The sequence below is a fragment of the Gekko japonicus genome, unplaced genomic scaffold (genome assembly GCF_001447785.1).
Source record: "Gekko japonicus isolate JY-2015 unplaced genomic scaffold, Gekko_japonicus_V1.1 scaffold2865, whole genome shotgun sequence".
In the NCBI taxonomy this organism is placed as follows: domain Eukaryota; kingdom Metazoa; phylum Chordata; class Lepidosauria; order Squamata; family Gekkonidae; genus Gekko; species Gekko japonicus.
In genome coordinates, this window is record NW_015160923.1 from 46,440 (window position 1) to 62,535 (window position 16,096).

Consider the following 16,096-nt stretch of genomic DNA (forward strand, 5'->3'; position numbering starts at 1 on the left):
GAGGGGGGGTTTGCTTTCCAGGCCTTCCCTCTGTAGCCAGGCACGCAGAGGTTTTGGCTGTAGAGGGTGTGGCCAACTCTGAAGCCAGCTGGAACTCCGTTCCTGTGCGTTCCTGCCCCAAAATAGCCCTGGTAGTACAGATACGCACAGTTTTGTGGCACATGTCATTCCCAAATCACTAGGGTTGTCAGCTCTGGATTGGGAAATACCTGGAGGTTTAGGGGGCAGAGCCTGGGGAGGGCGGGGTTTGGGGGAGGACACGGACCTTTCTTTCCTGTGTTTACTCTCCTGTAACTATCCTTTTTCACATGTAGAATGGAGATTTCAGGAAACAACTTCCTCCCATTCATTCTCTCCCCCCAGAACTCCTCTCCCCTTCCTCCTGCATCATGCACCATGAGGGAGGACACCCTGTCCTCATCTTGGCACCATGACCCAGATGGCCTCTCACCATCTGAGTCCAATCTTAGTTAGTTAGACTAGAATACTGTCCTATCTCTCATCTTAGCTATCCGGATTGCAGTTCTAGAATAACGAGACTACTCAGTCTATTAAACTGAACTGTATGGGTCTGTGTATCTTCGTGGCATTCTAAGCTTTCTTACCCTTTTTGGATGTTCTTCTCTGCTAGAAGCTTTATGCCAGGGGTGTCGAACTCATCTGTTATGAGGGCCAGATCTGACATAAATAAGACCTTGTTGGGCCGGGCCACGTGTGTCATAAAAGGTAATGCCAGGTAGCGAAGATATAAACTTTATAAAGGACAGAAACACAAAGGGTTTTTTTTTTACTTAAAATAAAAACATGCTTAAAACATCAGCACTCTTGCAATATTTTGTTTATTTAACAGTCTCTGGTAACTGACACTTCTTGCTCTGAATTACTGCATCAAAATGTCTGTGCTGTTTCAATCTCGAGTATGCTGTTCAGGTGTGTATCTGTAAGCTGCAAACCTACGATGATGCAGCAGAACTGGAAGAAGAAGCAGAAGACAGCCAGTTCCACTGCAGGCCTGATAGAAGCCCTCCGGGGGCCTAATTCGGCCCCCGGGCCGCATGTTTGACACCCCTGCTTTATGCACTCTGCTAAATAGTCAGTGGTTACTGCACTAACTATACCAGCTGATTCCAACAGGGTTGCCAGCTCTGGATTGGGAAATTCCTGGAGATTTAGGGAGTAGAGTGTTATGTATTAGAGTATCTGTTTAGCTATGTAAAGCCTGAGCTTCAGTCACAGGCTCCATAGACTGTTGACATCCTAAACTAAGCAACCGGATTGGCCGCTGTTGTCAGACAGACCAATCCAGAAAGACTCTGACGATGGAGCCAAGGAATAGAAAATCCTAAACAATTTACATTTCTTCGTTGCCAAACTTCCAAGTTGTGTAATTTCCCAGTAGTCATCACTTTTGTCTTCTTGGGATTGCGGGCTTACAGGTTTGTTCTGTTGGCAGAGCCCTAGAAACCATCCGATCCACACTTTGGAGTTTGCTTTCATAGAATTTACTGCAACAGGATTTTGCGGAAAGACAATAACTTGACTGCAGGCCACTAATAGAACAGTTGGGCCTTCAGAGTGCAAGCGTTAACCTACACACTGCAGAGAGAGAAACAACAAGAGGTAGGCTAAACTGCAAGAGAAAAACATTCCATAAACCTTCAACACTAGAGAATGCTCCACAGCTCCCCCTAGGGTACAAGTGGACTAAACTACTCTTTAAGCAATACTTAGGCTGCGATCACAAGGGCTTCTAGATCCAACATAGCTGCAAATGCCTGATGGATCTAAAGGATCAGACAGCAACATGGCCAGGGTCCGGCATACCTGATTGACCATCTTTCCCCATACAGGCCCCAAAGAGCACTACGGTCGGGGTCACAACACCGTCTGGTGACCCCAGGCCCGAAAGAGGCCAGGCTTGCTACCACGAGGGCCAGGTCCTTTTCGGTGGCGGCTCCTACCTGGTGGGATGAGTTCCCGGAGGAGCCCACGTGCTGGCAGGGCGGGGTATAAATGAAATAAAATAAATAAATAAAATAAAATAAACATCTGGGAAGCGTCCCACAATCATCAGCAACCCATGTTGCTCCGTCACAGAAGCGGAGTTAAAAGACACCGGGGAAAGTCCAGCTCTAAACAGGTTCTGACGGGCCATAGACAGACTTATCTGGGAAGCGTCACACAATCATCAGCAACCCATGTTGCTCCGTCACAGAAGCGGAGTTAAAAGACACCGGGGAAAGTCCAGCTCTAAACAGGTTCTGACGGGCCATAGACAGACTTTCCCCTGTCTGATCACACAAGCATGCACTTATACCGTCGGCATGATCTGATCAGTCCATCCCGACTCGATGCCGGTTTCCCTCCCCCCTTCACAGTATGCGCATAATCGCATAAGCCATGGGGAATCCTCAGTGCAGAGGTGCGACTCCTTGTTTATGCGCATGGGAAACAGATGGCAAATAAAGGAATGACTCACCCACAGTGCGTCTGATCACACAGTGACGGACTGCGCCCACAGCACAAAGGGAATGTGTGATCTCGTAACCACGGGTCAAATTCCTCCGGAGGGAATAGACTCACTTCTCCTCCGCTCCAACTGACATGTGTGACTGCAACCCTAGAGTGATTAGATTCTTAGTGGGCTGCCACTTCTCCAACTTGTTCGACGGGGCTAGCAGAAGCGGGGAGACATTTAGATTGCGTGGCCAAGCCAGGCAGAAGTCCACATATTAAACAATGACAAGAAAGTGTCTATTCAAAAAGTCGTATTCAGTTGTAATTCAAAAGGCAGAGAACAAAATGTCTGATAGACTCCTCCCCGGCATCTCCTGTTCTAACAAAGGGACCTTTGGTTCCTGAAGGCTCAAACCCTGAAAATCTCATTGGTCTCTAAGATGCTACTAGATTCAAAATCTAATTATTCTTCTGCAGACCGACTTGGATACCCTCCTGAAAGTGTTCTTTACCAGCCGTCGGTCCATAAGAGGACGAGTCCCCCTTGCCCCAGAACTGTAAAGTTTAATCAGGGATTTTTGGCAAAGGAGTTTGGGGGAAAGTCTTTGCAAAGTCCAATACGTGATGTGCCCTGCAGTAAAACTGACATTGAGCAAATATACAAACCTAATCTAGCTCGATGATTATGCTTCCTTTTCCTGTGCCATTTTTAAAAAAATTGTTCCAGGGGCAAACACATACAGTCAGTTCCTGAAGGGGTAGCCAAAGAGTCACCTGAATGAATACGTCCTCCAGGTGTTCCTTGAAGCTCTGCTGGGGGCCAATAAGGAAACATTCCAACATCTCAAAAATCCTGTTCCATGGAACTGCACAGCCCAACTTGTGAAAGGAACAGAAGATAAACCCACCTACACACCAGGTGTTTCTTGGAACTGTGGATTTCCTTCGGTAAACATTTGATAATCTCCCCCACAGTTCCATGGAACTGCACAATAAGCCTAAATACAACAATGTCTATAATCATCGCCCATCACTCAAATGGTTATCAATGTCATTCTAGCCTTTGGTCCAGTCTCACTTGGCTTGCCGGTTTTTGAGGTATCTGAAGAAGAAGAAGAGATTGGATTTATACCCTGCCCTTCACTACCCAAGGGAGTCTCAGAGTGGCTTACAACCTCCTTTCCCTTCCCCTCCCCACAACACTGTGAATAGGTGGGGCTGAGAGAGCTCTTGACCGAAACTGCTCTTTTTCAAGGACAGCTCTTATTAGAGCTACGGCTTGCCCAAAGTCATCCAGCCAGGTGCAAATGGAGGAGTGGGGAATTATTGTGTAGTGAGTTGAACGCGTGTCGAAACCACTGAGACCGATGTACTGCTCAGCATGATTTACTGGTACACAACAAAGACAAAGACAAACGGCCGGCTGGCCAACTATATACACACCTGGGGACACACCCCTAGGTCCTGTTGGTAGGTTTAAATCTCCTGTCACGGTCCCATTGGTCCCCCAGTGGAGAGACCAGGAGCCTAGTCCCCATTGTTCCTCCAGAGTCAAGCTCTGGAGTGTTCGCTGGCCCCTGGTGGCAGTCAGCGGACACAACATCCCTCCCCCCATCGTTCGGAACAGGAATCAAACCCGATTCTCCCATTTTAGAGTCCGCGCACTTAACCACTACACCAAACTGGCTCTGCTTCCCACCAACTTGCCGACAGCTCCCAAGGGGACAGTAAGTCACTGAGTATTAGGTCCACGGTTTTAACATGGAAACATTATTCAATTGGCTTGCATCCGTCCAGTGCTAGTGCGAACAATGACCTTGAATACGGCTCCGGAGTCAAGTGTGCATGAACAAACTGAACCTGAACCTGTAGTATCATGAACAACAGGCCACGTCAGGTTTGCTTCAACTGGAGAAGGGTTTTTTTGTGTGTAACTGACCCATTCTTTCCCTGTGGCTGGACCTTCTTTTAGTTTGTTAAGTATGCAACACAACAACAAAATAAGTAATAAGTGATTCAAGAACTTCCAAGATCACACAACATCTGACGACACACCACAAAACAACACTGGAGCACAGCTCCTTTTAAACTCTCCCGGGCTGGGGTAGCCACGCCTTCTCATAGTTAACATCCAATCAGATTGTAAAGATAACATCCAATCATTTGTCTTCCCTCCAGCACAGACTCTTACATTTCATTGGTTACATAACACGCTTCAGCCAATGGTGTTGTTTCATCTTAGAATCCGGCTGAGGTCTCAAGCTTAACATAGGTTTAGATGGAGTGAATACACAACATAGCTGGCCTCTCAATCAGCTTGCTCAGCAACTCACATACAGGAGCCTTGCAGGGCCAAAACCAAAGGACATGCAAAGCCAGAAACTCACCCCAGAGGCTTCTTGTAGACATTAAAACAGAACTCAGACAAGACGGTGGTGATACAGACCAGCATGGTTGATGCTGAACACATGAACACAGGCTCGTAGCCACAGTGGGGCATTTTCTGGCTACACCCCTGTATGAACACATGAGCTTTTCATGGCATGAACACATGAAACTGCCTTCTACTGAATCAGACCATCGGTCCATCCAAGTCAGTCTTGTCTACTCAGACTGGCAGTGACTATCCAAGGTCTCCAGCAGAGGTCTTTCACATCACCTACTGCCTGGACCTTTTAACTGGGACTGAACCAGGGACCTTCTGCATACCAAGCACAGGCTCTACCACTGAGCCATGACCCTTCCCCTAGAGGGAACTGACCTTCCTACAGATGGCCTGGGTCCAGGGACTCCATCCTGTGTCCTGCAGTGTAGCACCCACTTGTGATTTCCCCCCAGTTGTCAGCTATGCTGCCATGGGGGTTGGAATGCTCTTTCAGTGTCTGTGTAAATTGTTTTCGCATTCCTTTCTCTCCGCTGGGCACTGTAATGCTTATCTTTTAAGAAGTACAGGTGGCGATGTGTGTTGTCTGCCGACCAGGCTGATCGTGGGAGCAGAACATTTCCCAGCTTTGCATGGTAACGCTTGCCGACTCTAGCCTTGCGCAGGAGGGTGTCTAATTGGCCATACCAGTGGGGTGTGTGTGCATACGAATGCCCTATATCTCATTAGGTTCAACAGGAAACGGTTATTCTTAACAGTGACTATGTTAATGCATCTATGGCTCTTCAATAAAAGTATAACCTTTCAAAGAAGTGTGTACTCCGTTGTTGGCTGAGGTTCTGACACCAGTTCCGGAAAGTGTGGTGCAGCCTACTTGGAGAAGGAATTTAAGCCTCCCCCCAAATACACACCATTGCCTTGACCTGAAATGATCATGGAAGGGTGCTATTTGGCCTGTTGAGGAAACTCGCTGAGGCAGATAGGCATTTCCCCCATGGGCCAACAGCACATGCTTGGGACTATTGCAAGCTGGGAAAACAAGCCAGGCGTGAAGGCCGATGCCCCTTCTCGATGGGCGCCACTCTCACAATCTGAATTGGGTACTCTGTGTGTGGGGGAATGGGGGAGAACCTGCAATTCATGCATGGCTGATCCACGGTACACAGGGTGGGTTATATTGATGAAGGATGGACCCAAGATGAACCAGGAAAGAAGCACAAAGTCTCTCACTGGGGTGAGCTAATAAAAGGAAAAGGAAATTCTTCAAGTCACAACTCCACAAAACCTGTCTTAAAGGTCCTGTTCATCTTCTATACAGGTCTTGGCAGGTTATTTTATATATTGATAATTTTATAACTGCATTTTCATCAGCAGTAAGCCTCCTCAGCAGTAACAGGAAAAGGGAAGAAGAACTCAGCATAAACCCTGGCTGACTGCTTGCTGAACTTCTCTTTTTTAAATTTTCTAATCTTTGGTGGGAAGATAACAGTGTTCCGTGCACCTCGGCATCTAGTCATGCTGGCCATATAACCACGGAAATATCTGCAGACAGTGCTGGCTCTTCAGCTTGGAAACGGAGATGAGCACCGCCCCCTAGAGTTGGATTCGACTGGCTTTTGAACAAGGGAAACATTGACCTTTGTTTTAATCTTCAAGCCACACCTCAGCAAACCTGCCTTAAAGGTCCTGTCCATCATCTATAAAGATCTTGGTGGGATATTTTATATAATGATAGTTGTATAACTGCCTTTCCCTCAGAAGGAACCTCCTAACAGGAAAAGAGAATAACCAGTACGTTGGGGAACCTTCGAAACCAGCACGTTTCTTGTGGCGTGAAGCTCTGTGTGCCAGAGACAGATCCTAATGGGATATGCATGGGACAGAGAAAGTAGAGAAAGATGTACTTTCCCCCCTTTCTCACAATACAAGAACTCGTGGGCACTCAATTAAATTAATGTGCAGCAGGCTTTGAACAGATCAGAGGAAATATTTCTTCATCCATAGAGTAATTAGCACGTGGAATTCACTGCTAAAAGAAGTGGTGGCGGCTACAAGCATAGACCGCTTCAGGAGGGGACTGGATGAACATATGGAGCAGAGGTCCATCAGTGGCTATTAGCCACAAGGTATAGGTTTTGGCTGGGGCTGCGATGCTCTGTATTCTTGGTGCTTGGGGGGCAATAGTAGGAAGGCTTCTGGAGTTCTGGCCCCGCTGGTGGACCTCCAGATGGCCCCTTGGTGTTGGCCACTGTGTGACACAAGAGTGTTGGACTGGATGGGCCTCTGGCCTGATCCAACATGGCTTCTCTTATTGTCTTAAATACACGAGGCTCTGTTTTTTTAAAAAAACTGCTGCTGCTCCAAGCAGCGGCAAGCTATGGGGCCTGGGGGCCCCATGGCTCTGTCTTTCAGGCTGCAAGTTGCAGTCTGGTTACTGCACTGCCCTATTCAGTGGAACCAAATCCTTTTGGAAGAGAAGTGGATGCGAAGAATCCCCACCGTGGTGGATGAGTGAAGTGGGACTTAACTCACCGCCAAGTTTTGCAAGCGAGAACCGGCTGTTTCACTGAACTCAGAGAGAGACCCTTGCCATTTCCCGTTCACGGCTTGCATGTATGAGTTAGCTGCACCAGTTCTGTATGGTGAAATGGAGGAGTTCATGAACTTTTGACTTTACATCTGTTTGCCTTGCAGGTTCTGTTCCTGAATTAGAGGAAGAAGAAGAGAGATTGGATTTATACCCTGCCCTTCACTACCCAAAGGTGTCTCAGAGTGGCTTACAAACTCCTTTCCCTTCCCCTCCCCACAGCAGACACCCTGTGAGGTTGGTGGTTCTGAGAGAGCTCTGACAGAAACTGCTCTTTTTTCAAGAACAGCTCTTACCAGAGCTACGGCTTGCCCAAGGCCATCCAGCCAGGTGCAAGTGGAGGAGTGGGGAATCAAACCCGGTTCTCCCAGATTAGAGTCCGCGCACTTAGCCACGACACCAAGCCCGACAGAACCCACACAGAACGAGGCGATGAGAACGTTTGCCAAAAGCTTTGATGAAGTCCAGATATATACCTGGCGATTTAGTGGAGCTGCTATGTCAAAGGCAAATCTCACCTAGGTCAATATTTATATTTCTCCCTCTGTCGCGACGCTATCGTTTTTCGCCAACACATCCGTGAAATGAGGAAGGGGGGGGTGGAGAGATAGAGCTGACTCAGGAACCACAGGAATTCCTTGACATTCGGCCTCTCTGCCTGGAAGCCCTGAAAGAAAAGGGAAAGTAAATTTTTCAGCATGTTGAAATCGATTCCATGGAACTGGGCAGCCCAGAAGGTTACCACATTGCCCACGATTCAAATAGTATATAAGCAGAGCTGGTCTTCAAGACCGCGGCAAGATCATCGAGGAAGCAGCAGTGTCCAACCAGGTTGCCAGAAGCTCCCTGCTAACGGTAAGCCATTCGTTTCTAGATTCAGTTTGGTTTAACTGGGAAGCTATTTGAACTGCATGGCTGGATCTGTGGGTCAGCACGGTACTAGCTCACACAGCACAAAACCACTACCACAGAGGGGATGAAATGTGCCACAAAACTGGGCCTATCTACACTACGAACCTCTAAACTACTAGCCATGGCGAGTCAGGTTGCCAGCCTCCAGGTGGGGCCTGGAGATCTCCCGCTTTGACAACTGATCTCCAGCGGACAGAGATCAGCTCTCCTGGAGAAAATGGCTGCTTTGAAGGGTGGACTCCATCGCATTGTACCATGCTGAGGCCCATCCCCTCCCCAAATCCCACCCTCTCCTGGATCCACCCCCCAAAGTCTCCAGGTATTTTCGGGTAGGACAGGGAGTGGGGAGGAGTATTAGAAGCCATTGTGGAGGCAGGGCTGACAGGATCACTAAGGCGTTACTGCTGGGGCAGGCTCTCTCATGGCTTTAACCACCCTTCAACCACTGCTGTCACCTGACAGACAACTGCCTGTTAGGTGTAGGAGGTGGGGGGAGTGTGTTGGAAGCCATCCCACCTCCTCTCCTACATCTGACTGGTAGCTGCCTGTCCAGTGTAGGAGGGGGAGGGGGGAGGAGTATTAGAAGTCGCTGTGGAGGTGGGGCTGCACCTGACAGACAACCGCCTGTTAGGTGTAGGAGGTGGGGGGAGTGTGTTGGAAGCCATCAGAGAGGCTGGGCCAGCGGCTTTGCTTCACCTCACAGGTGGTTCTTGGCCACTCCTGATTTCCTCAACTGTCATTAGCTCTCTGCAGTCCCCTGTAACTGTTGGGCTATTTTTTACCTCAGAACACTGAGCTCTGCAGCTGACCAATCAGAGAGTGGGGGGTGCAGAGAGGCAGCTGCCTGGCAGCCGCATAGGAATCAATGGGGGGAGCACATTTCCCCCCTTTTGACCCACTTAGGGGTCGAATTTCTAAAAATTCCTTCTTAGCGAGGACCTACGCCACGGTAGGAGCGCTCTCAGTGGTTTGGCCTGGGCGTTGATTTTACGGTGAGGGGACTTTCTTTTATATACACATACACACACTGTTTGAACCTGCCCTGAGCCTGCTCACGGAAAGGGCTGGATATAAGTCCAAATTTAAAAAAAAATTAAATTAAAAATATAATTCCATAGAGTCCACCTTCCAAAATGGCCCTTTTCTCCAGGGCAGCTGATCTCTGTCACCTGGAGATCAGTTGGAATCCCAGGAGATCTCCTGCCACCACCTGGAGGTTGGCAACCATACGACTGTGGGTCTGTGTCTCTGCTGGGATCCCCTCCAAGGTTTCCATCCACATCAGTAGGGTTGCCATGCCAACCTCCACGTGGGGCCTGGAGATCTCCCACTTCTACAGCTGATCTCCAGACAACAGAGACCAGTTTCCCTGGAGAAAATGGCTGCTTTAGAGGGTGGACTCCCGAGGTCCCTCCCCTCCCCAAGCCCCGCCCTCTTCAGGCTTCACTCCCAAAATCTCCAGGTATTTCCCAACCCAGAGCTGGCAACCTGAAAACATCAGCCTTTTGTGTCTCTTGTCATCCACAGCGGAACAATGTTGCTGCCGTTCCTCTTCCTCATTTCTGCATCGTTTCTCCTGCCCGGGTACGGCGAGGTGGTTTCCAGTTTTGATAACTGTGGTGGCTTCTTCTTCAACGGGAGGTTCCCGAATGATGCCCTGACACCATCGAACCCGGCCTGCATTTGTCAGAAATACGAGAGCCGGTATGTCTTTGCCACCATGTACGACAGGACCAGACGCATCCCAATCTACTCTGCTTATGTTTACAATCCCAAAGCAGGACAAAGAGCTACAGACTGGATGATCGAGCCTCAGGTAACAGCACTTCTCAACTGCCTCATCTGGGAACATTCGGGCCTCTTCTAGAATTGGCTGAAATTTTCAGCTTGCAGTGTCAAGAAACCGGTCTCTTTAAACAGTTTCTCGTTCAAATTCAAAACAATGGTTCAGGCTGAGGCCTAGTAAGAGATGGTGCTTCTGTCTCTGAAACATAGCGAGCTGCTTGTGGCTTCAAAGGCTCAGATATTAAGGTGGGAGATAAGCCAGTGGCTGGTCACGCCATAAGGCCCGGTAGCTTGACAGACACAAAAATCTAGGCAGGTGCATTCCCTCTCATTATCACCTGAGCCCGGGGCTGGCCCGTAGCTAACATGGGGCCCACGGGGCCTGGCCCCCTAGTGTTTCTTCTGGGGCCCCTCCCTCCCGGGCCGCCCCCAAAGTGCTCCAACTTACCACCTGCACTGTACTTTCATTCAATTAGCTGGTGGGACCCCCAAGGCCCCCTCCCATAAAATTCCCCAGCTACGGGGCTGGCCCGGGGGGGGGATTGCCAGCCAAAAGGGCCCCCAACCCCACTGGTCCGGATCAGGCCGGCGGGGGAAATCCGCCCCCAAAGTGCCTGGTTCGGACTGACGTGCCCGGTGCAATGACATCACCCAGAAGTGACGTCATCACATTGGGCATGTTGCCGGCAGACGCTCTAGCAACCAGCCTGGAAACTCTACGGTACCATAGAATGTCCCAGGCTGGGACCAACTCTTCCCCGCTGTGCCAAGTAAGTGACTTGGCAACCCTACATGGGTGGGAGGAGTTATTTGCTCAGTTGAACCCAACATAGCTGCAGGGCATCTGGGTTAATTGGGAAACCCATCTGATTGGTCAGATCACCTGCTTAGCAGCCGGCCTGATGGTCAAGTTACATCACTTGCTATGCAGTTGACTGATTCAGGTGGGCAGCCGTATTGGTCTGGAGTAACAGAACAAAGCTTGAATCGAGTCCAGTGGCCCTTCATGGTCCGGGACCAACATATCTTCGGGACCGCCTCTCCTGGCACATCCCCCCAAAGAGCACTTAGCTCTCTAAACAACAACATGCTGATGGTACTGGGGCCAAGGAATATCTATCTGGCCTCAACAAGAGCTAGAGCAGGGGTGTCGAACTCATTTGTTATGAGAGCCGGATCTGACATAAATGAGACCTTGTCGGGCCGGGCCATGTGTGTCATAAAAGGTAATGCCAGGCAGCGGAGATATAAACTTTATAAAGGACACAAACACAAAGGGTTTTTTTTACTTAAAATAAAAACATGCTTACCTCTGTAAATTGAAAACCTACTTTTGATTTATCGACATTCACCACAGAGATCTCATGCTCAGAGTTCTGAGTCTAGGACCAAGGTTAAAACATGAAATGGCTGAGTGATTAAGAGAGTCTAGCAAAGCAAGCTATGATGCAAGAGCAGCAGCAGCAGAACTGGAAGCAGGAGATGGCCAGTTCCACTGCGGGCCTGATAGAAGCCCTCCGGGGGCCTGATCCAGCCCCCGGGCTGCATGTTTGACACCCCTGAGCTAGAGCCTTTTTGGTGGTAGCTAGGGTTACCAGGTCCATTTACCTGGCCAGTGGGGGGCTGACGTGATGAGGTCAACCAGAAGTGACATGATGACGCCGCCCAGAAGTGATGTCATCACGTCAGGGACAGCACTTCCGGTTTTACCGGAAGTAGCCCGAAAACATCAGTTGGGGGCAGGATTTTCCCCCGCCGGCCAGCTGGATGGTGGCGGGCAAGAGCTCGTCAAAGCAGGGGAATCTCCCACCCCTATTGGAGGCCTGGGAACCCTACCGGTAGCCCCAGCTTGGTGGAATGCACTCCCGAGTGAGATCCAGGCTCCGTGGGACTTGGTTCACTTCCGCAGGGCCTGCAAAACAGAGTTGTACTGCCAAGCGTATGGGTGAAGCCAGGAGAATTCCTATTTATATACTTCTGCCTGCCTTTCCTCCCCTTCCTTCCTTCCCCTGGGACACTGAAAGTATTATACGCCACCTGGTTAATTGGGAATATTGTTAAATTTATGTTTTAATTGTATTTTAAATTGCTTATGATCTGTTGTGATCCGCTCTGAGCCCCACGATAGTGGGAGAGAGTGGGAAAGAGATTGAACAAACAAACAAGTTTAACAAAGTATAAGCTGGGTATAAGCTTAGTTCCAGGAGGGCCTGAGACTTTGTCCCTTGGTCACTGGCTGTCTAGATAGTAGAAACGGGTTGGTGATGGCCCTATCCTGGGGTGTGAGGACTCACACTTCAGCTTTTTCTGGTTTTGTTCGGCTTGACCTGCCCCCTTCCAAGGGATCCTGAGTTGGGGTTTGTAATGAGTTCATGTTTTAGTGTGTGTGTTTCTTTAAATGTTTAGTCTGACTGCAGTAATGTAAGGAGAGTGAGAGAGGGAGACAAGTGTGATGTGATTGGTTGATGACTGAGGGTGTGGGAGGAGGGGTGTCTCTGAGGGGATTCTGTGTTCTTGGAAGAGATAAGTGTGGAGAGTTTTTGGTGACAGCCTGTGTGGCTATATGAGAGAGAGAGATTAGACTGAGTGTCTAAGCCTGTCAGAGTGGAGTTTTGGTGTTTGAGAGTCTGTGACTGATTTCGCACTAGAGCTGCCTCATTGCTGCGCTGCCATTTGCCCTGGTCCTATTGGTCAATTTCACACTTGAAGCCGCGGCTGATTTTGACCCGCGGCTTCGCCCGATTTCCCCTGCAGTTTCGTGATCTTGTTTTTTGAGGATCGACGAAACTGCAGAGGAAATCGGGCGAAGCCGCGGGTCAAAATCAGCCACGCGGCTTTGGGTGTGAAATTGACCAATAGGACTGGGGCAAACGGTGGCGCAACAGCGAGGCAGCTGTAGTGCGAAATCAGTCTGTGTGTGACACCAAGCTTTGCCAGTTATATTTTCTTTCTTCAACAACAGTTCAAAAATACCCAGAAACCTATTTTCTTCTCTTATAAATAAATCATTATTTGTTTAAACTTATCATCCCAGAAATCAGAACAGTCCTTCCTCAGGGCCACATAGTCCTCTGAAATGCCCAGACACTAGGTCATTCTACCAAAATAGAGAGATTTGGAATTTTTAATTCCTGGTGGCAGCAGAAATCTAACAAGTTCATGTACACAGAGTGGGTTTAAAGGAGAAAAAGTCTCCCCAATAAGCAAGGACGTCACAGCGTCCCTTGACATGCTCGTCTGGATTAAAGTTCTGCCACCAGGACTCCTGGGAACTGGCATTCAGGGCTTAATATCTGTAGAGAGTTTTCCTTTTCCCTGGGCAAATTACCGGTAATTCACAGTCCCCTTTTTTGTTCCTCCTCTGGAAAAGATTGTGAGGGGGTACCAAACCCTGTGGCACCTGACTTCGGCCACCACCCATGCTTTCCCCCTTCCTTAAACATTGCAGTCTGAACGGTGTTCGTCGAGGATGCTGTCTGGGTTGCAAAACCAGTCCCCATCACCAGGCTTGGGAGTGAGATGGTTAAAGGACCTGGGCAGCAGCATCAGACTTCTGGAAAAACCCCACATCTCATGTGGCCTTCCAGTCTTAGCAATATGCATGGGAGGGAGGGAGCCTGGAGTGTAAGGACCAGGACTTACAGATTTCGAGGCTTCCATTAAGTGCCATCATCAGGCGGTAAGTTTTTACAGGTTAGTTGCAGCCTGTTCAGGCCGAGCATTATTAATGAAAAGCACCGGGCGGCCTTGACCAGCTGGCAGAAGACGCCTTTATCCGGTTGCCAGCTAGCAATGGGGATTAACCAGCTGTGCCCTGATTGGCTGAGGGGGTCCACGGAGGCTGACAAAAGGGAGATGCTGGACAGTCTATGTGGGGGCTAACTAGTAGGACGGTGGCAGTATCAGGGAAGACCTGGGTCAATGCCTGGGAGACTTCAAGCAGAATACTAAGGGTTGTTCCAGTCAGAACGGACTCTCTTTCATAAGCCTTCCGGGGAGACAGTCAGGTTTTTATTTATTTATTTATTCAAGTATTTCTATTCGCCCCTACCCCTCGAACGGGCTCAGGGCGTCTTAGCAATATGCATGGGAGGGAGGGAGCCTGGAGTGTAAGGACCAGGACTTACAGATTTCGAGGCTTCCATTAAGTGCCATCATCAGGCGGTAAGTTTTTACAGGTTAGTTGCAGCCTGTTCAGGCCGAGCATTATTAATGAAAAGCACCGGGCGGCCTTGACCAGCTGGCAGAAGACGCCTTTATCCGGTTGCCAGCTAGCAATGGGGATTAACCAGCTATGCCCTGATTGGCTGAGGGGGGCCACGGAGGCTGACAAAAGGGAGTTGCTGGACAGTCTATGTGGGGGCTAACTGGTAGGACAGCGGCAGTATCAGGGAAGACCTGGGTCAATGCCTGGGAGACCTCAAGCAGAATACTAAGGGTTGTTCCAGTCAGAATGGACTCTCTTTCATAAGCCTTCCGGGGAGACAGTCAGGTTGTGAGTGTGCTCCCACAGAAGGAAGTCTGCAAGTATTTGGTGATCTAGAGGCTTGCCCTCTGCCCAGCACAAGTGGTTGGGGTTTCTTTTCTGCGATCTTTTTTTTTTTGCTGTCTTGAGAGTGATTCTTGCTTAGCAAACACTCTTGTTATTTGTACGAGCGAATAAATGCAGGAGAGTACTTGCCGAATTTACATCCTCAAAGGGAACCCAGAAGCTAAAAAGCCTCTACAGCGACCAGGACTTAGTAAGACCCCCAAGGGCCCCAGGTGGCTGTGAGTTCAGGGCCTGAGAACGGGAGAGGGGTTGTCCTTGGTCCAAAAATGGAGACATGACCGTTTGGGGCTTGGTCTCCAGTGGACCATAAAGCCGGGCTACAGTATAGGGATGCTGGACCATGGCCTGGCACCCCTGGAAGAATTTGGGTGAATAAGGAGGAGTTAAGCATTCAGTGTTGTTATCAGGCTCTTCCGCATTCTCACTTGTTGGGTCCCCCCCCCCCCGTTCTGCATATGTTTAGCTCCCTCTAGTGGCTGATTTTATATTTTATCACTTTATGTCCGGCATAAGAACCTGCAAATACTCACAGGTTTTTATAGATCCAGTTGGTCAGCCCAGGGCCGGCTCACCCGCTAGGCCAACTAGGCATTCGCCTAGAGCGCCAGGCCCTGGATGGGGCGGCGGGCCCTGGATGGGGGTGCCGAAGTTCGCCTCCCCCCGCCAAAAGCCAGTGCCCATCCCTGAGGCTCCCCTCCGCATCCCTCCACGTCCTTCCCGCCTGCCCGGACCCTCTCCAGCGACCCATGACCGGCGGAGAAAGGCGCCGGCAGAGTGGGTGCATGAAGAGGGGAGCCCGCACCAGGGCTGCGCTTGCTGCCGCCTGCCGGGGGAACCAAGGCCGCCGGAGCTGCTGCAGGCGCCACTAGGCAGGCTGTAAGCGCACCCTGCAGAAAGAAAGCGCTGCGGCCTCAAGTTTGCGCACTGGGGAGGGGAAGGATTGTGTGAATCATTCCCGGAACCTGGAGTTCCACCACCAGCTACCCTCTGGGAAACTCGGGCGACGGTGGTCCCCTCCAGGGCCCATGCGCACGGGGGGGGGAGGCGAAATGCCGCTGTCGCTTGGCCCCCGGAGGCCGCGACCTCTCCACCGGCTCCACCCTCCGGGGCTCCCCTCTTCATGCGCTCGCTCTTCCCTGGGTCAGCCATGTTGGTTTGAAGCTGTAGAACAAATGTAGAGTCCAGCAGGGCACCTTTAAGACCAACAAAGGTTTACTCAACAAAGCTTTCAGTGAGGTTCAAACTTACAGCCAGAGAATGAGCAGCAAATTAGCATGTGACATGATGATGTTCCAGATATGCAAAGCGAAAACTAAATTGAAAGGCCAGAAGGAGGAGGGGACGTTCTAGGGCTGAGAAGCAGCAGTCCTTCTACTAAACTGGAAGACCTGGTGTGTGTTTTTTTTTGGGGGGGGGGGAG

General features: G+C 49.9%; 1 protein-coding gene across 1 annotated transcript in view; it reads left to right on the plus strand.

Annotated features, from left to right (window-relative positions):
* The first annotated feature begins 8,208 nt into the window (after positions 1 to 8,208).
* Positions 8,209 to 16,096, plus strand: part of LOC107121754 (endonuclease domain-containing 1 protein-like) — a 10,209-nt gene continuing 2,321 nt past the window's right edge. The window contains exons 1-2 of the mRNA XM_015424748.1: positions 8,209 to 8,282; positions 9,867 to 10,155. Of these exons, the coding sequence (XP_015280234.1) occupies positions 9,874 to 10,155 (282 nt within the window). The 5' untranslated portion in view covers positions 8,209 to 8,282; positions 9,867 to 9,873. The remainder of the gene's footprint in view (positions 8,283 to 9,866; positions 10,156 to 16,096) is intronic.